At 52.2% G+C, this 18,182-nt stretch overlaps 1 protein-coding gene across 2 annotated transcripts in view; it reads right to left on the bottom strand.

The window, feature by feature from the left end:
• The window catches only part of GABBR2 (gamma-aminobutyric acid type B receptor subunit 2), a 341,289-nt gene that overhangs the window by 52,225 nt on the left and 270,882 nt on the right, over positions 1–18,182 (bottom strand). The window contains exons 12-14 of one of the 2 annotated variants that reach the window (XM_078061504.1): positions 16,563–16,613; positions 10,262–10,369; positions 2,215–2,337 (exon numbers count right to left, since the gene is read on the bottom strand). In XM_078061504.1, the coding sequence (XP_077917630.1) occupies positions 2,215–2,337; positions 10,262–10,369; positions 16,563–16,613 (282 nt within the window). The remainder of the gene's footprint in view (positions 1–2,214; positions 2,338–10,261; positions 10,370–16,562; positions 16,614–18,182) is intronic. The other variant, XM_036074158.2, reaches the window with a different exon arrangement.

Here is an 18,182-nt window from a genome sequence, read left to right on the forward strand (position 1 = left end):
CTACGCACTGGGGCATTTCCATGGCCCCCCTCGGCTCCTCTGTTTGAGACCCGTTGCCCTGGAAGGTGGCGCATGGGCCAGGGTTCTCTGCACAGAGCCACCGAGAGCCTCCGCACTTACTTCAGAAAGGAAGGAAGAAAGGTAAGGTCAGTGATAGCAAACTGTCGCTTACGCTAATCCGACTGCACAAGGTTGATCTCCTTTAAAGGGTCCAGGGGGACTGGCTTCCCGGGTCCACTTCCCGGAGTCTGCTGACTCAGGCCGACGCCAGCCCTGCGGCCTCTCCGTGCCACAGCCAGAGTGTGGGGGACCCCTGGTGCAGACTTGGCCTCCACCTTAACCTTGAGTGGAGGTGGCAGCGGCTCGTCTCCCCGGCCACCCCACCCCGGCGAGGCTGCGAGCCAGCAGACGGGTCTGGCCTCCGTCCACCCGCCCAGCTCCAGTTCTTCAGGCCGGCTCTGCGCACCTCGCTTTCTCCCTCCCTGACATCCTGGGCCTTCGGTCTGGCCAGCGCTCTAACCCGAGCCCTCACCCGCACAAAGTAAAAGCACTTCCCTGCCCACTTCACAGATCTGTGCCCACGGCCAAGGTCTGTGAGAGGCCCTAAAAACTGCAAAGCGCCATCTGTGTGCTGAAAGGCAGGGAGGGGAGTGTGTGAGAGGGTAGTTAGTGGTGTTGCCACTAACCTGCTAGGTAGCCTTGGGTCACTTAAAGAATCTCTTTGGGCTTCTGTTTGCTCATCATTAAAATGGGGCTAAGGGGGGGGCCCCTGCGGCACAGTTACTGTGAGGATTCCGTGAGTTAACGTGCAGAACTGCCTACCACCACCATTGCTGTTGCGGTTATCGGCATTAGGGTTGGTGATGAGCAACCCCCGGGCCTCCCTAGCCCAGAGGCCCACCTAGCCATGACAGTTCTTCCTCCTGTTGACACCCCGTCCGGATTTCCAACTCCTGGCGGTGGAAGAGGAGGTCTCCAGGGTGGAGTGGGGTGGGGCAGGACAGCTCCTTTGCCAACTGTGGGTCATAAGTACTGACCAGGCGTCACCTCCCCTCTGGAGCCTGTCTGCCCCAGTGACCTCCTGCCCCCTCGGCCCACGGGTACAGCCCGCGTCTGGGCCTTCCTCCTCGGCAGTCCTGGCCGTGCCTGCCTGGAGTCCTGCTCCCTCCCAAAGTGAGGCTGAAGGCTGGGAGACAGAGGCCCCGGCCCTAAGGCTGTCTCCTACATCTGCGCGGGCAGGAAGGGGCATTCTCTGCCCCGGCACTGGCTTCCTGACTTCTCCCTGTGCTGGGTAAACCCTCTATCTGTTCCCCTGCAAATGAAGCTGGGCTTCTTATTTGCTAGAAAACCATCTTGTCCAGAAGGGTAAAAACCTCTGTCCCCAGTGCGTAAAATGACCATTTCCACATTAGCTTAAGAATCCACACTACATTCCACAAAAAGATTTCTCTAATAATGCGGACACCGGTTCTCTCGGTAGAATTTGCTACACCATATGGAGATCAGGATGCACGGCGCACACCGTTCAAGCCCGGCCCTCTCCCATGAAGGCAAGTTTAACTGTCCTAAGAGCAAGGCAACAAAACCACAACTTCCAAAGGGTCTTGAACTTCCCTAATCTGGAGCATCCTGGGAAGACCAGTGTGAGTAGAGGGTAAGGCCGAACGCAAGACTGTTAAAATATATACTTTTATGTAATTTTATGTAAGGTTCTTTATTTTAACAGAACTCCTCACTTCGAAAATCACATAATAACTAGAAGGAGCTACCAGAATGTTTACTCCCGAGTAGCACTCCTTAGGGAACTTGCTTAAAAGGAGGTTGAAACTCAATGTATTTCTGGATGGATGAATCCTATAAATGGTGGCTTTGACAACGGGCAGAAAATATACTCATTTAAATGGCCTAACATTTCTTATTTCTGCATATATTAATATCACTAGACAATTCTTTCACTGTGTTTTCCCCAGGAGTGAAGACTTTCTATTTGTCTTTTCTGGAATGTGTCTCAAATGGAACAAAACAGAACTAAATGAGGAGTTTCTGATGGGGATTGTGGGCCCACGTGGAGCTGTGAAGATTCCCCTGGAACAACCTTGATTTCGTCTTAAGCAGTGCCCTTGGGGCGGTCAGGGCGACGTGCTGCCTCCCTGTCCCAGAATGTCTGGGAGCAGCGTCCCCGCGGGCCTCCCTCCTGCCGCCGTGGGCACTTACCTCCATGCTGTACCTCTCCACCGTCCTCCTCAGAGGATCTACAGCCTGCCAGCAAATCAGGATGCACAAGTCGATCAGCAGCATGCCCCCAACAATCACCAGCAGCTTCTGGTCCTTGATGATCTGCAGGGAGGGCAGGGCCAGAAGGCAGCAGACATGAGAGAGCTTCCCCACCAGCAGCTAAGGGGCGGGCTCAGGGGTTTCAGAATCTCTCGAGACTCTCCAACACCCACAGGAGAAATCCAGCCACACTCCTTTGCTTGGCATTCAAGGCCTCTCATGAGCTTGGCTGGACCACTCCCCAGACACATATGTGCACTTACTTAGGTTTGAGGACTCCTAGTTTCTGGACCTGCTGTGACTTTCACCATCCCACCCAAACTCCCACCCCCAGGCCTTTCTAGGTGCCAGTTCTGTTGTCTGAGACATTCTATTCTTTATGTCTGGCAAACTCCTAATGATCTTTAAAGATCCAGATCCTTGTCACTTCCTCCACGAAGTCCCCTCTAACTCCCACAGGGGAATTAATTACTCCTATAGCACTTTGTTCACATACTTAGCCGGAGAAGTCATAGTTACTACTATTAGGAGAACAAGGAGAAGAACAGCTACTATTTAGTGAACACGTACTCTGTGCCTGCCTCTAGGTTGATTAATGGGTTACATATATTATCTCTAATAAAGGCAGATACTATTATTATTCCCATTAAAAAAAAGATTTATTTATTTTAGACACACAGAGAGAGAGAGAGAGTACGAGCAGAGAAGGCAAGAGGAGAAAGAGGATCTCAACTAGACTCCACGCTGACTGCGGAGCCCGACACGGGGCTTGAACTCACGACCCCGAGATCATGACCTGAGCCAAAACCAAGAGTCAGACGCTCAACTGATTGAGCCACCCAAGCGCCCCTAATTATTCCCATTTTATGGATGAAGAAACTGAGGTTTGTGAGGGGCTAAATAACTTGCTCAATGTCATACAGCTAGTATGAGGTGAAGTCCAGATTTGAACCAAGCTCTGCCTTTCTCCAAAGTCCACACCCTCAGACACGTACAGCACCGACCAGACGCTATAGCGACCAGATGCTATAGTGTTTTATTCTATCCTCCTCAAGAAACTGGGGAGCCCCTGACAGAAGGGAAGCTGATTTTATTTTTTTGTGCATCCTCAGCACCTGGCAGGGCCTGGCAGGCAGTAGGCACTTAAAAGTTTGATGGATCCAATTGAGGTGAAGGAATATTAAAAAAAAAAAAAGAAATATAATTTCCATCCCTCTTTGCAGCCTGGGATGTCTTAATTACATGGTGAAACTCCCACCCCATTTTATGTCTATTTGACAGGGACTGGCCTGGGGACAAACACAGCCAGCTCCGAAGATAACCTGTGTTTCATTCATGGCCCGGTTATGTGCCTCCCCCCCCAACAGCTAACGTGATGAAGCCGTTCTGGAAGACACTACAGAAAAACAAACGAAACTGAGGCAGAAGCTTAAGAAATATCACCAGGTCCAGCTTTTAATGATTAAAGCCATTTTAAAAGGAGAAATAGAAACTCAAGAGGCCTCTGTGTTGCCGAATTGTAAAAGAACAGGAAAATATTGCTGAGTTCCTGCCGAAGAGATCAAATCCACCAAAACTGCTTTATGTGGGGGCTGGGCACTGGCAAAGCCGCCTCTTTGAGATTTTCCAGAGGCATCCAGGGAACCCCTGATGCTTTGCAGAAATCCTACTTAGCCCTTGCCCTCTGGGGAACTAGGCAACTCCCTGCTAGCCTTAAGGAAGTGGGGCAAAAGGAAGACTTGCCCAAGGAGCTCAGGACGTGGAGGACAGGCTGGAAGGGGCCCTCTCTACTTAATGCTCCCCCGGGGCTGTTTGAGCCCCCAGGCACGTGCCCACACTGTGCCTGACCCTGGAAGGTCCTTCTCCCACCTTCCTGCTGGTACCCCCCTACCCTGACCTCAACACTGAGCCCGAGCAGCTGCTCCTCAGGGATCCCAGGCATGCCCCGCACAGGGTGCGGGCTGCAGCCGTGTTCCGGTCAGTGTGGCGGTAGGGACCAACTAGTCTCCCCTCTGTGCCCTGGCGCCTTGTACAGAGGCTGGCTCTCAGACCTTCCTGGAGAATGTTTGGGGAATGAATGAATGAGCCTCAGGAAGAAGCCAGGAGAAAGTGGCACTGTAAGGTCAAGGTCCCTGCCTCCTGCCCAGGGCTCGGGTCCTACTTCCCATGGGACTCCTGCTGCTGTAGCTTCTTACCCTCCTCATCTGACAGCCCCCAAACCCTTCGGGGCACACACCTTCTTCTCCTTGTCCTCGCTACAAGGCTGGGGGACAGTCACTGGAGTTTATGGCCACACTCATTGCCTTTGGAGCCCCAATGACAGTTGCAACTTCACATTTATTTGTGTGATCATTTGGTTTGTGTCTCTCCTCCCTTCTGGGCTGTGAACTCCGTGCGACTTGGTTTTGCTCATCACTGTATTCTTAGTGCCTGGCTGAGGCCTGGCAGAGAAAAAATGCCCCATAAGCTCTGGTCGATGATGACAGCCCAAGAAAACATGCCCCGAGCACCCACTCCGTGCCAGGCCCTGTGCTGGGCATCAGAGATGCAGAGAAGGACAGACACCGGTGTTGCCCTCCAGGGGCCCAGAAGGTTGGGAGGAGAGGCAGACTTGCATTGGATGAATCCAAGAGGGTGCGGGGAGGTGATGAGGTGGCTTCACGGAGGAGTTGCTGGAGGCCACTGGGGAGAAGGGACATCAGACAGAGGAAGCAGCTGGAAGAGCTGAGGGGCTGGGTCAGGGGAGTGACCGCATCATGTCACCCCTGGTTCAGGATTCTCCTGTGACTCCCCATCACCTGGGTGATAAATCCAGCCAAACTCCTTTGCTTGACATTCAAGGTCTTTCCCGAGTTTGGCCTGACTACTCCCCAAACACACACATGGACTTGTTAATGCTTAGCCACTCCCGAGTCTCTGGCTGAGTTGTGATTTTTTTCCCTCCAGACCTTTGTAGGTGCTGGTTCTTTTGTCTGAAACGCCCTGGTCTTCCTGTGAGAGGTTCTGTGTGAGTGGGGTGGGTGGGGTGGCTGGAGAGGGGGTTAGCTGGAGGGGGAAAGCCTGCATGACACTGGAATGGGGCCCCTACATGGGGCTGCTGGAGGTTGAAGCATCATGATGGGGAGCTCTCTGCAGCATGGAAGGGTAGAGCCGAGGAGGGGAGCCTGCAATAGGAGGCCAGTTAGGGGTTGGTGCAGGTGTCCTGGTGAGCAGGGAGGAGGCTCGATTCAGAGTAGTGACTATCGTGATGGTCAGGAAGATGCTGGTGCCACAGATATCAGGCAGGTGGAGTTGCTGGCTTCAGCCTCTGAGTTCTCTCTCCTTCCCCAAACCTCCCCCACCAGCAAGGGTCATCACCTCCAGATCCCCTGAGACAAAAGATCTATGACTCTTCACGGTCTACCTTCCAGGAGGCAGTGACCTTGAACATGCTCAGCACTGATTATCATGTCGGTGCACACTGATGCCATCACACTGAGCTCTCTCTCTGAAGCCAGGAGCTTACTAGTGCTCCATTCTCAGTGGGTGCAAAGGTATACAGTAATAATGATTCAGCTCAGGTTCTGGAATTCGATTTGAGTGTGAATCTTACTAATGAGCTGTGTGGCCTTGGGTAAGTTTCTTAACTCTGAGCCAGTTTCCTCATCTACAAAATGGGGGCACTAATCACATAAACGGTCTTAGATTACCAAAGTCTGGTTTATTATAACTGTTCAACGGCTGTCGGCTATTATTACTAAATGTCACTTTCGATCGTTGTTTAGAGCAGGGATCAGCAAACTATGGATTTGGCCCACTATTTGTTTTTGAAAATAAAGTTTTATTGGAACACAGCCATATCCATTCATTTATGTATTTGTCTATGGCTGCTTTCATTCTCCAACAGCAGAGTTTAGTGGTTGCAATAGCAACTCTACGGCCGGCAAAGTCCATATTTGGCTATCTGGCTTTTTACAGAAAAAGTTGTCTGATTCCTGAAAAGAGCATTTGTTTATTTCTTCAGAAATAGAGCATTGGTTTATTTCTTCAAGAGACTTTAGATATTTTGCTGATTCAGACTGGCCTTCTGCTAGGACCAACTCATTGCCTAGTTTCAAGGACACCATTCCAGGGGAGTACAAAGTGAATGGTGCCCCAGGAGTTGGGCAATGCATATCACTCAGACGACTGGTGCTCTCTGGTGAAGCTGCTGAAAGCTCTCTCTTGGCATTTTGCTGAAGTTGAGCCCACAGGAAGGTCTGTCCCCATGTTACCGTCTGCAACAGTAGTACCAAGTCACATGTGAACTTGCTTTTTTTTTTTAATTAACAAAATTTTTAAAAGTAATTTCTACAACCGACATGTGGCCCAAACTCACTACCCCGAGATCAAGAGTTGCCTGCTTCACTGACTGAGCCAGCTAGGCACCCCTGTAGTGAACCTGCATTGTCCTCCAAAAAAATATCTGCCTCCAGAACAAAAGATCTCATCTCTGCTCTTGTCTCAATGTCTCTATTTGGTCCTATTAAGATGCAGACTAAAGACTGTAGTAAGTCTTCCAATTCAAGATTTTATGATTGAGCTTTAGAAAAAAAAACAGTAACATGCCATAAAAACACCAGATTTGGAAGCATTAAGTCCCCACATGTCAATATGTCCTCTAATAGGCTTCTCTTCCTCTAATGTCTTTAAAAATGTGGCCATATGGGGTGAAGCTTGTGTTATGTGTGTTGGGGAGGGCATGCCATTGTGGGTTGGGGGAGGAGGAGGCACGAGCCAGGGAAGGAAGAGAAGGATAAAAAGACTATGAAAACAAGTATATATTGCATTTGCAAACTTATGTAAATCCAGTAAACATGTCAGTAAAAAAATGAAAGGACCCATCTTAAAAAAAAAGTCTAAACTTTAAAAGAAACCAATAAAACAAGGCAACAACAATAAAAACCAACCTTGGCTACATAAAGGGTTGGACTCATGGAGAATTTAATTCCAGTTTTGACCTGTACTTGCCACAACCCTTTTAAGACAATCTGGTTCCCTGACCTGAGCTTTTGATCCATATAAGGTATAAATTTCTCTTCTACACCTTTAACCTCCTCTTCTTTGTTGATAAGGGATGCTCGGTGGCAGCACTGCAAACCTGTTCTGGAATAACTAGAAAGCAAAACTAGAACAAAAAGTTTCTCCCCCTGGGATGGTGTGTTCATCTAGCCTTAGTCATTTTCGGACCAGACAAAACTGGTGACCAGATCTTGTACTCAAAGCCTCTGGCAGTTTCACAGACAAGCCCCTTCCCAGGGCCCCTGGCCCACCGCCAGCCTGAGTTCCAGCTGCCTTGCTCTGGCCCCACAGCAGGTGTGGCCACACCACAGCCCCGCCCCCCGCAGAGCTCTCGGATGACCGAACTCCCCAAGTCTTCCCTGACTTGGTTTGTCAATTGTTGCCAGACAATTGGGAGTCTTCTTGCTCAGCGATCACATGAGTAATGGAAAATAAGGGCCGGTTCTTTATTACTGATGACAATATGGATGAATCACATATTGACACAAAGGAATCAACACTGTGATTCTTTGAAGCCAGGATGGAGTTGTCATACATAAATGGCAGAGCAATTCTAATCACAGCCACCGCGCAGGAGGGGCCCTAGAAGTCACTTGGTCCCTTGGTGCGCCTTCTCAAACTTTGGCTTGCATCTGCATGGCTGGGGGTGCTGGTGAGAGAAGGCAGGATCCTGGGCTCCACCCCAGGATCCTGATTCTTAGGGCTAGGGTGGGGCTTGAAAATCTGCATTTCTTCTTCTTCTTTTTTTTTTTTTTTTAAGATTTTATTTATTTATTTGTCAGAGAGAGAGAGCACAAGCAGCGGGAGTGGGAGAGGGAGAAGCAGGCTTCCCGCTGAGCAGAGAGCCCGATGTGGGGCTCGATCCCGGGACCCTGGGATCATGACCTGAGCCGAAGGCAGATGCTTAACCAAGTGAGCCACCCAGGTGCCTCTCTGCGTTCTTTTTAAAAGTAGGCTCCATGCCCAGCGTGGAACCCAATGTGGGGCCCCAACTTACGACCCTGAGAACAAGACCTGAGCTGAGATCAAGAGTCGGATGCTCAACTGACTGAGCCCCCCAGACAACCCGAGAATCGGCATTTCGAACAAGCTCCCGGGTGAGGCCTACAATGCTGCTGGTCCAGTCCACACTCTGAGTAGCTCTGATCTAGACCAGAGGTCTTCCGCTCTGGCTGTGTATTAGTATCACCTGGGAAAGTCTTAAAAGCTCCTGATGCTCAGTTCCAGCCCCAGAGAGGTGGTTTCAAATGGCTTGGGTTGGGTTACTTCTTGGAGTTTTCAAAAGCTCCCATTTGCTTGAAATGTGCAGTCAGGACTGAGAAGGACTGGGGGGCCATGCTTCTTATTTTACAGATGGAAGGGAGTTGTCACAAATGCTGCTGAGGCCCATGAGGGAGGGCCCTTCAGGTGAGCACAGGTAGTGGGTGGCAGAGACAGACTCTTTCCTACCTCTAAATGCAGCCTGCAGTTTCCCTGAGGTGGTCGAGGTAGGGGGCAGGGGGCAAAACAGAGAGGACAGTCCTCCCTCATCCGGACAGCAGCTCCTAAAGCAGCCGCGGCAGGTGGAGGGGCTGATGAGTGAGTGGTGCCACTGGGCACTGGGCAGAACCACAGCCCAGGAGACAGTACCATTTCAATATGGCCCCATTTCACAGATAAGGAAACAGAGACCCTGAAAGAGGAAGACGTCTGCTCAAAGACCCACGGCAGGTCAGATGCTCCAGGGGGCGGAACAAGAGGGGCAGCTGCTGCAGTGGGATCAACCCCTCGAGTCCGTGTGGGCGAAGGATGCACGCATGCCTCCTGTGTACCAGATGTGGCGGCGGGCGGGGGAACCACCACATGGTCCCCTGGGGGAGTATGGCACCCATGTCAAGGGCGCTGCAGGAGGGAACATCCCGGATCTGGGGCCTTTGAAAAACCCACAAAAGCCCCCTAAAGGGTGTGCTTAACCAGGCCTAGCAAGCGCCATGGCAGCTCCTTCCACCGCTCCAAGTTCCAACTCCAGAGGGTTCGGAAACCTTGGGATGGGGATGACAGGGAAACAGCTCAGGCTTGCAAAGGAGAGAAGCAGCCCAGCACACCGTCTCTCCCAGGCCGGGGAGCTGGCCCGCTGCAGGCCTGAGCCGGGGGACGCTGTGCCTTTGAAGGCAGTTTGAAGTTCTGAATATTATGACGGACTCCACGTGTTGCTGGGCTGGCCAGAGGGCCTTCAAAGTCATGAGACTCGTCTTTTTCTCTAGAAACATGGGAAGAACCGTGCCACCGGAAGAGTTAAAACGACAGTGGTGGAGAGAGTTTCTCTAGGATTACATCCTAAGAGTCAAGTCGAGTCAACGTTCTGGTTACACGTAACCACATGGGTGGCAAAGGCTCTCCACCCACACGAAGGCCGGGCCCCTGTTCTCTCAGGGCCTCTGTGAAAATGGAAGCATTACATTTGGTCTGTGTCCTGTTTCACTCCCCTCTTGTAAGGGCTCCTCACTGCCCACAAGTTAAAGTTCAGATTCCTTTCTGTGGCTCGTCTCGTACCCTGTCCTGGCAAACACCATGTCCTGGCTGCAATGAGCCTTTGCCAGCTCTGGGAACACACCCAGCCCCTCCCCAGGCCTCCATGCGTGCAGCTCCCTCTACAGGCCTCTGCCTAGCTAACCCCCACTCACCCTCCAGGTCTCAGCATCGGGGGCACTTCCTACATGAAGCCTTCCCTGAGTGCTTGTACCCCCAATGCCCCTAGACATTTCCAGCCAGCCTCTACCACTGTGTGTTGTAAATGCTTTGTTAGCTGTTTGATTTCGCGAGGAGGCTGAAGGTGCTGGGGATGGGCACTGTGTAGCTTGAATCCCCAGCAAAGAGCCCAGGGCTAAGCACATTGTAGGTGCCTAATAATATTTGCTAAATAAACGCCAAGTGAACATTGCAAACATCCTGAAACAGGAGTGATTACCTTCTTCTTCATTTTCACATTTTTGAAGATGGCGTGGACCCTCCATGTCTTTGCAAACATTGCCCCAAAGGCGGTTGTGTAGCCCACGGTGAGAATCCAGGTCCTGACCTAGAGGCCATGAGAAAACAGAGACATTAACAACTCCTAGGTGGACCGACCTCACCATTTATGAGAATGTCCCAACAGGGAGATTCTAGGTGATGGGGACAGATGCTCTATCTTACATACTGTAGAGTTTTACTATCATCAAGAGTCCTTCAATCACATCTCAATTTGACAGACAGTTCTGTCAGCCACTCACTAGACCCAGGGCCCTGGGCACAGGGGCCTGTGAGGTTCAAATTCTGCCTTCCATGGGCCCTCAACCCAGAGGCAGCCAGTCACAGAAGAGGCACAGAGGCGCCCAGGAGCACTGAGGGGTCACTAAGGACTACAGAGCAGCCTTCTGGTCTTCCCCCCTCCTTCCCTGCCTTCTTTAGAGCCTTTTAGATGAGGAGACAGATCTGCAGAGGTGAACATAATCACTGACTTCCTGTCTCCTCACCTGAGTCCGTAGGAGACCAGATGGCCCCAGGAACCTCTTCAATGGGACTCCCAGCTCCTGGGTTGTGGGCAGCAGGTAGGGGAGGGCACTGAACCACAGGGGCTGAGACTGGGCAGGAGAACCAGCCCGCTGTGGTCCTTCTCCAGGGCTCAGCAAATCCACCACTCTGGTGGAGCATGGCAAGACTCAGCCAGAGCTGGCCCTAGGGACACCTCGCCGCACCCAGGCCAGCTCCAGGCCATTGCAGGGGCTGTTCAGTTAGGGAGGAAGACCAGAACAGAAGGGCCATGACCTTCCTGCTCCCATTAGGGGCCTGCCTCCTTGGGTCTTGGGAGAAGAGAGAAGCAAATGCTGCCTGGGTCCTACCATCCAGCCCCATCTGCCATGGTCGCTGTGTGGTTCCTACTGCACTGTGTGACCCCAGAGTCTGGATACTCAGCACCAGGCCAGCCTGGCCCCTGAGCCCACCACTGGACCTTAGGTTCCTGCTCAGACTAAGGCCCTATCTGGCTCTCACCTGTTCCCCAGGATTAAATGTCTCCTGATCCCCGGCCCTGGGTTGGTGACAGCCAGGCTGGACCCCTGCAGACTGGGATGGCTGGTCACCATCTGTTAGGTCGTGGGGGCATCCTGGGTGCCGATTCCCTGCCTGCCCTGCCGTCACGGCCAGACCCCAGCCTCTCCAGATTCCCCCCTCACCGGCTGGTCTGGATACCCTCCCAAACTGAGCAGACTTGCCTAGCTCCAGGCTGTGTGTCACGGAGTCCTAGGGCCTCCCGCTCACTGGGATGAGAAAGCCATGTGGCTGTGAGCTTCGATTCTGGGCTTTGGTCTTTCCTCCGCTCTCCCTTAGCTCTGTTGTGCTAAGTTCCCTTGGAAAGATCCCCCCCCCCCCCCCCCCAGCTGAACACAGCAGGAAGGGGAAGGGAGTAGGAGAAAGAGGGAGACAGCCAGGCTGGAGCGGACAGGTGAGGCCCTCCGTGCCCCGGGGAATCGGACACAGCAGGTGTGCCTGGCCACACCCGCCCCTCCAGCCCAGGCCGCCTCAGCCTGTGTAGGAGGCTCCCAGAAATGCTCCCAGCCGACTTCCTGCATGGAGCACCTTCACTCTGCCCTTCTAGCAACTTGGCTCTCTAGCCTCCAGTTTCCAGAGACAGAACATGTCCCCTTTCCATTTTATTTGTTTTTTTTTTTTTTTAAAGGTTTTATTTATTTATTTGACAGAGAGAGACACAGTGAGAGAGGGAACACAAGCAGGGGGAGTGGGAGAGGGAGAAGCAGGCTTCCTGCCAGGCAGGGAGCCCGATGCGGGGCTCGATCCCAGGACCCTGGGATCATGACCTGAGCCGAAGGCAGACGCTTAACGACTGAGCCACCCAGGCTCCCCTCCATTTTATTTGTGAAAGCAGGACCTGGCTGAGAAGATGGCGAGGCCGGCCCCCTAAGGAAGGACAACAGCATCACAGTGATTGCTCAGGTCTGAATGCTGACAATGGGACAGGTGGAGACGTCACTTTTTTCTTTTTTTTTTTTAAATTTCAAAAGCAAGGATAACTCAGACAGGCAAGAATGAATCACAGTACTTTAGAGAAGGCACCGGAGGGCCACATTATTACCCATATTATAATCCAACAATGCAAGAAAAGTGAACAGAACAGGCGCGGGAGGAATAATAATGCCCAATTATTGGGAATTTAGACCTGAGCTTAATCAAAGACCAGCTCACAAATCCCTAGTCTGTCAGAGTTGCATAGGACCTTACAGATCATTTATTCATCCATTCATTCATCTGTTCACTTGACAAGTATTATTAGGCTGGAGGTTAAGTGTATAAAGATAAAAACAACAAATAAAACAACAATAACAAAACAGAGTGGTTTTTTTTTTTTTGAGCCACCAGTTGAGTGAGAAAACCACTTTGCAGATGAAGAAACTCAGAGACTCAGGGCATTTAAGACATTTCTCTGAACCACGGCACACAGCCGCAGAGCTGAGCCTGGAACCCAAAGCCCTGCCCCCCGCCCCCTCTCCCCTACATCCTGCTGCCTCCTCCTCAGATAGAGGTTCCTACTCCAAAGCTGGTTCATCCACACCCAGGAGTCAGCTGTCAAAGGGACAGGACACACAGGGGGAGGGGCGCAGGCTAGCCCACACACTCGTAATGCTAACGGGTCGGCAGGAATGTTAAGACAATGGCTTCCAAGTGTTTTGACCATGTTCTCCTATCAGAAAGAACAACTTGAAACATGAACATAAGAGGCAACGTGGACATTTGAAAAAGGATGGTAGGGGATGAAATCGTCTCATTTGATTTTTATGTGACCAACAAAGATCTCTTATTTTGGGTGGAAATGTCACTCCAGTGTGCTTAGCATTCTTAGAGTTGCTCTGACTTATGTTTTCTTTGAAGTAATCATTTCTGGGCCACTTGCCTGTTTTTGTAAGGTTAAATTCATTAAGACTCAATACTATAAATTAGTTACACCTTGATAATACAAATCTAACCTGGCATCTGGAAACAGCAACATGTTGCCATAAATGGAAAGCGAAGAATGGCTGAGGGGGCCTGGGCAGGAAAGGGTTAATGGAGCATGCTCCCGACCCCGTCCTTAGGAGGGCCTGCTGGCCAGATTGACCCTTGGCTGGCATCTGGGAACTTGGATTTGGGGACAGTTCCCACCGTCCCCTCAGTGATTAGAGTGACTCTTGGCCTGAGCTGTTTGGGCCAACACCACGGTTTATGCTGCACGCCTGCTTTCCTTCCGGGACCCTGGAATTTTGGTACGTGCTGAGCAGAGGGGGCCCAGGTGACCTGCCCCCAACAAAAATCCCTTGGATGGCGTCTCACATGTGTTGTCACCAGTCACTGCTGGGGGACTCAGGGTGTCCCGTGTGATCTGCTGGGAGAGGCCCGTGGAAGCCCCGGCCTGGTTTCCCGTGGACTTTGCCCCATGTGCCTTTACCCCCTTGATTCTGCTCTATATTCTTTCTTTGTAATAAATCACTGATGTGAGTACGACCATGTGCTGAGTCCCCTAGTGAATCGCTGAACTGGGGGTTGTCTTGGAGTCCCTTGGCACAACACCCCACTGTCGTCTGGCGTCATGGATCAATCAACCACGCGGTTCTCTGGAGAGTTCCTGCATCTGACGACTGGACACTGCACCAGGGCTCCAGGGCCATTCCAAGTATTACACCTTAGTAAAGCTGAATTTCTTTCATATTTTTCTATATAAAAACCAAAAATAAATAAAAGCTATATTCTTCCGCAAGACGATCCCAGCAGGTCACCTCACACACTGTGGTGTTCACGTGCCATTTAAAGACAGCCCCACAGACCAGGATGAAACAACACTGGAGGAAAGAACTCTGAAAGCAGGACAATGGGACCCCCACCAGCAGAGCTGCCCACCACGGGCTGGCTCGGCCCAGGGTCGTCACTGAGCAGGTGAGACCTCTGCAAAAGGCATGTTATTTCTCTTCCCACTCCTCCACCATCCCTTTAAGATGGAAATGGACTCTCTTTGCCTCTAAGGGCTCTCCCCGGGTTATTACCGCCACTCTCAGGCGTCAGCTACTTTCTCTGTGCTGACAAGTCCCTTGTATCTTTCCCAGCTTCTGTCTCCCTCCTGAGCTCCAGACCTGCATATGCCGTCACCAGAGACCTAGGTGATACCTAGCTGTGTCATAAAACTTCATACTCCACAGCCAAAGTTGAGCCCATTGGCTCTTCCTCTGAGCAGCTCCATTTCCTCCCGACTCAGGGAGCGGTGCCATTGTCCACATCATCCACTGTCACCCCAGTTAAGGACCTGGAGGTCTTCTCCCTCGGGGAATCCTCCCCACCGCCACTCTCCTCTCCACCCGCTAAGCCTGGCTTCTGCCTCACTTTCTGCCCAGACCATGCTTTGCCCTTCCTTGTGTCTGAGAGGCGAGGCCCCGTGCCCGCACCTCCTGGGCTCCCTCGCCCTCTGGCTTTCGGCTGGACTTGGAAGGTTCCATCAGGAGAGTGGAGGGTGCCAGGAGAGAGAAGATGGAGTGTGTGCTCCCTGCTGCCGCTGATTCGGAGCTGTATCTCTGGCCGAAGCTGGGTCTGTTCACATGGCTCAGGCCCTCTCTGGGTTCTGGAAAACACTCCTCTCTCGATCCCTTCCAGCATAGGAGTAAAAGGGCTTCCTGTGGTTGCTAGTCCCCAAGTGCTTCGACCCCCATGTTTGTTTCCTTAACCCTCCTGCACCCCAGGAGCTAGTCCCTCCACTAGAGCCTCTCTGTATGACCCACGGTGGCAGACTCTGTGTTCTGCCAGGCAACGCCTGATGGCCATCTTACTGCATGTCTCTTGCTGGTACACCCCCTCCTCTGTGTACTCATGCTGCCATCTGGGTCAGTCATGACGAGCAGGGGCTCCAGAGTCAGGCTGACATGGGTTCAAGTCCTGGCTTTGTCACTTGCTATCGATGCGAACCTGGGCAGGTCGTGTAATGTCTTTGCGCCTTGATTTCCTCATCTGTGAAATGGGAACAGTGATGCCTCTTTCTTCATAGAATGGTTGTAAGGATTAGATGAACGAAGGTGTGTGAGGGGCTGAGGTTCTTAATCAATGTCTGATTCTTGTTCATGTGTTCCTTACCACCACTCGCTGGTCCACCTGGGGAGCCCCAGCTGCTCTTCCCACCTCTACCCTCACCTCCTGCTCATCCATCCGACCCGCCCCCTTGCCGTCCTGGGGCTGTTCTCTAATGCAAATCTAAGCAAGTCTCCTGCGTTTAAACCCTTCGCTGCCCCCACTGAACCATCAGGTTAGACTCTGGATTCTTAGCAGGGTGTAGCCCCTTTCCTGCCACCCCCCATGGGGCACCTCGCATCCAACCGATCCCACGCTGCTTGAATGTTCCCCGCCCCGACTGCTCTGGCTCATGCTGTTGGGCCAGGCACCAGCAATTCTCTCTATTCGGAATGATATTCCTCTCTCTGATCTCCTGCACAAATTCTTATCTTTAGTTGTGCTCTGAAATCCAAACTCATGAGCCACCTCCTCTGAGAAGCTCTCCCAGACCTTGCAGGGAGATCACGGCCGCCTCCTCCTTGAGACCTGTGCCCTCATGCACGTTTCTGCTGTGCTGGCCACCCTGAGATGTCTATCTGATTACCTGTCCACCTCTCCCACCAGGTGGTGCTACTGGGAGGGAGGGCCTACGGTGCTCGCTTTTCAGTCTCTGGGGCCAGCACTGGGTGAGGAGGGGGTGATCAGGCTGGATGAGCCAGCTTAGGAGGTAATGAGCTCTTTGTCATCAGAAACGTGCCTGAGCCAAGCACACGAAAGGAAGACCATAGAGGGAACTGGAGCATTTGATGGCAAAAAAGGCTGAGTTCATGCCATCCGTGGTCCCTTCTACCCAAAGTATGCTGTTAGGTAGTGAGATCCCCATCACTCCACATATTCAAGCAGAGCTTAGAGGACCCCCTGTAGGAACGCTGTAGGGGCATCTCCTGCACTGAGGCATTTCCTGCACTTCCTTGATGATGCCCCGGGTATCTCCCTTCTGTGTGTCTCTATGAGGCCAAATAAACCAGAAGGTTCTGAGGGGCTCTAGGGTTCTGTTTCCACTAAAGTCTCTACTGATTCATCAACACAAGACAAATAGCTACTTCACTTTTTCTCCCAAAGTCTTAAACATATTTACTCTTCTACCAGTAAGGTCTTTCTTTCCTCCCCTCAGTGGCCGCCCCCCTCCGCACACTGCCTTGAACACTTACATCCATGAGGCAGGGAGAACTTGAGGCAGGTGATACCCATATCAGTCTCAGCTATGAAAACGGAAAAAACAATTAGACACATCTCCAAATGGAAAGAAAGATCTATGCCCAGAACAATTCTGCTCAGCTGCTTGTTCAACTGATTTTGGGAAGGCCTGCCTGGCAGAGGGAAAGGCTTTCATTGCTCTTTGGGAGACCAGTGGGCAAATGGACGCACAGCCTCTCTTGCAGGTTCTGACAGATGACTGGGACTCCCATGCTCTGGGCCTCCTGCCACGACAGAGGCATATGGGCCCCGGGCCGGGAAGGCAGATGGTAGGGAAGCTCTGGGGGCTGGTTGGATGCTGGGGAGCAAGACGCTTTCCCGTTGTCCAGTGAGGTTCTAAAACCTTTTGTTTCATTCTGACCGTTCACTCCAGGCAATCAATAGTGAGAAGGTAGGTAAAGAAGACCCAGACTGTCCAAAAGCAAGACCCAAGCCTCTATTATGTACATCTTCCTGGGGCAAGGGGTGAGATTTGGTGTGTATCCTGAGGCAATAAGCCTTTGAAGACCATGCTCTATAAACTGCTCCAGAAGATCCTGTCTTGCCCAGGGTCCTTGAAGCAAGATCTGAACAGAAAAGGCCCTCTAGGGTTTGGAGTGCAGCAAAACCTTTCGGGGCGGGGGGGCGGGGGGGGGAGGTACGATTCAGGGGGCCATGGGAGATGCTGGGTACAAAAAGGGGTACTCTAGGCCCAATGGGGGCATCTTAGGAGCCTTGGGCAAATCAGAGAAAGGCCTCCCTTTTGGGAGGAGGAATTTCTGAGAGGCAACCCCCCCCCCCAGGACCCTTTTGAAAGAACCCCCTCCTTAAGGCCCTCCCAGCTGAAGAACTGAGCAGACCACCGGATGAAATCCGACTCCCGCTGCCCCTGACGCCCACACGGTGCATTTGGTGGCCCTTGCTCAGGCGTCAGAACACAGAGTGAGGGAAGAGGCCTTTTTCCCCTTCCCTCCGCGTGACCCCAGCAGGTGTCTGGGCCATGAGAAGCTGGCGAATTTTCTGGATGCGTGATGTTTTCATGTTTTCGAGATGGGTGGTGGCAGCCTGGGGGCATGGGGTGTGGGCATGGGGGGGGCGCCTCCATGCAGCTTGGGGGACTGAGGATGCAGATGAGTAGGGGCTGGGCCAAGAGGGGGAGGGGAGAGTGGATGCACTATAGTGACTAGAGCCGCTATGAAACTCATGGGCATTTCAGGACTTCCAGAAATAACTGCTGCTCATACTGAGGGGTCCCCTATTTAAAGTCTTCCCTGATCTGTCCCTTCACTTTTGGCCCTCACTCCCTCCCCCAGGCACCCCCCATCAGGGCATACAACATCCCGAATGATAGTTACTTGTTTGCCTACATCTTCCCGTCTACACAGCCAGCTCCCTGAGGGCAGCGGTCTATGCAGCCCAGCCCTGTGCCCATAGGCCCTGGCGCACAGTCGGTGCCTGGGAGATGTTATCATGGGGATGAATGACGTATAGGACCAGAGCCAGGGCATGGAGAGACCCACATGAGGGTGTGTGGGCTGGGAGCACATCATCTGCTGGAGGGTCTGGGAGCCTCTGGTGCCCTTCTCAAAGCCAGA

Source organism: Halichoerus grypus, chromosome 14, assembly GCF_964656455.1.
Source record: "Halichoerus grypus chromosome 14, mHalGry1.hap1.1, whole genome shotgun sequence".
Classification (NCBI taxonomy): Eukaryota; Metazoa; Chordata; class Mammalia; order Carnivora; family Phocidae; genus Halichoerus; species Halichoerus grypus.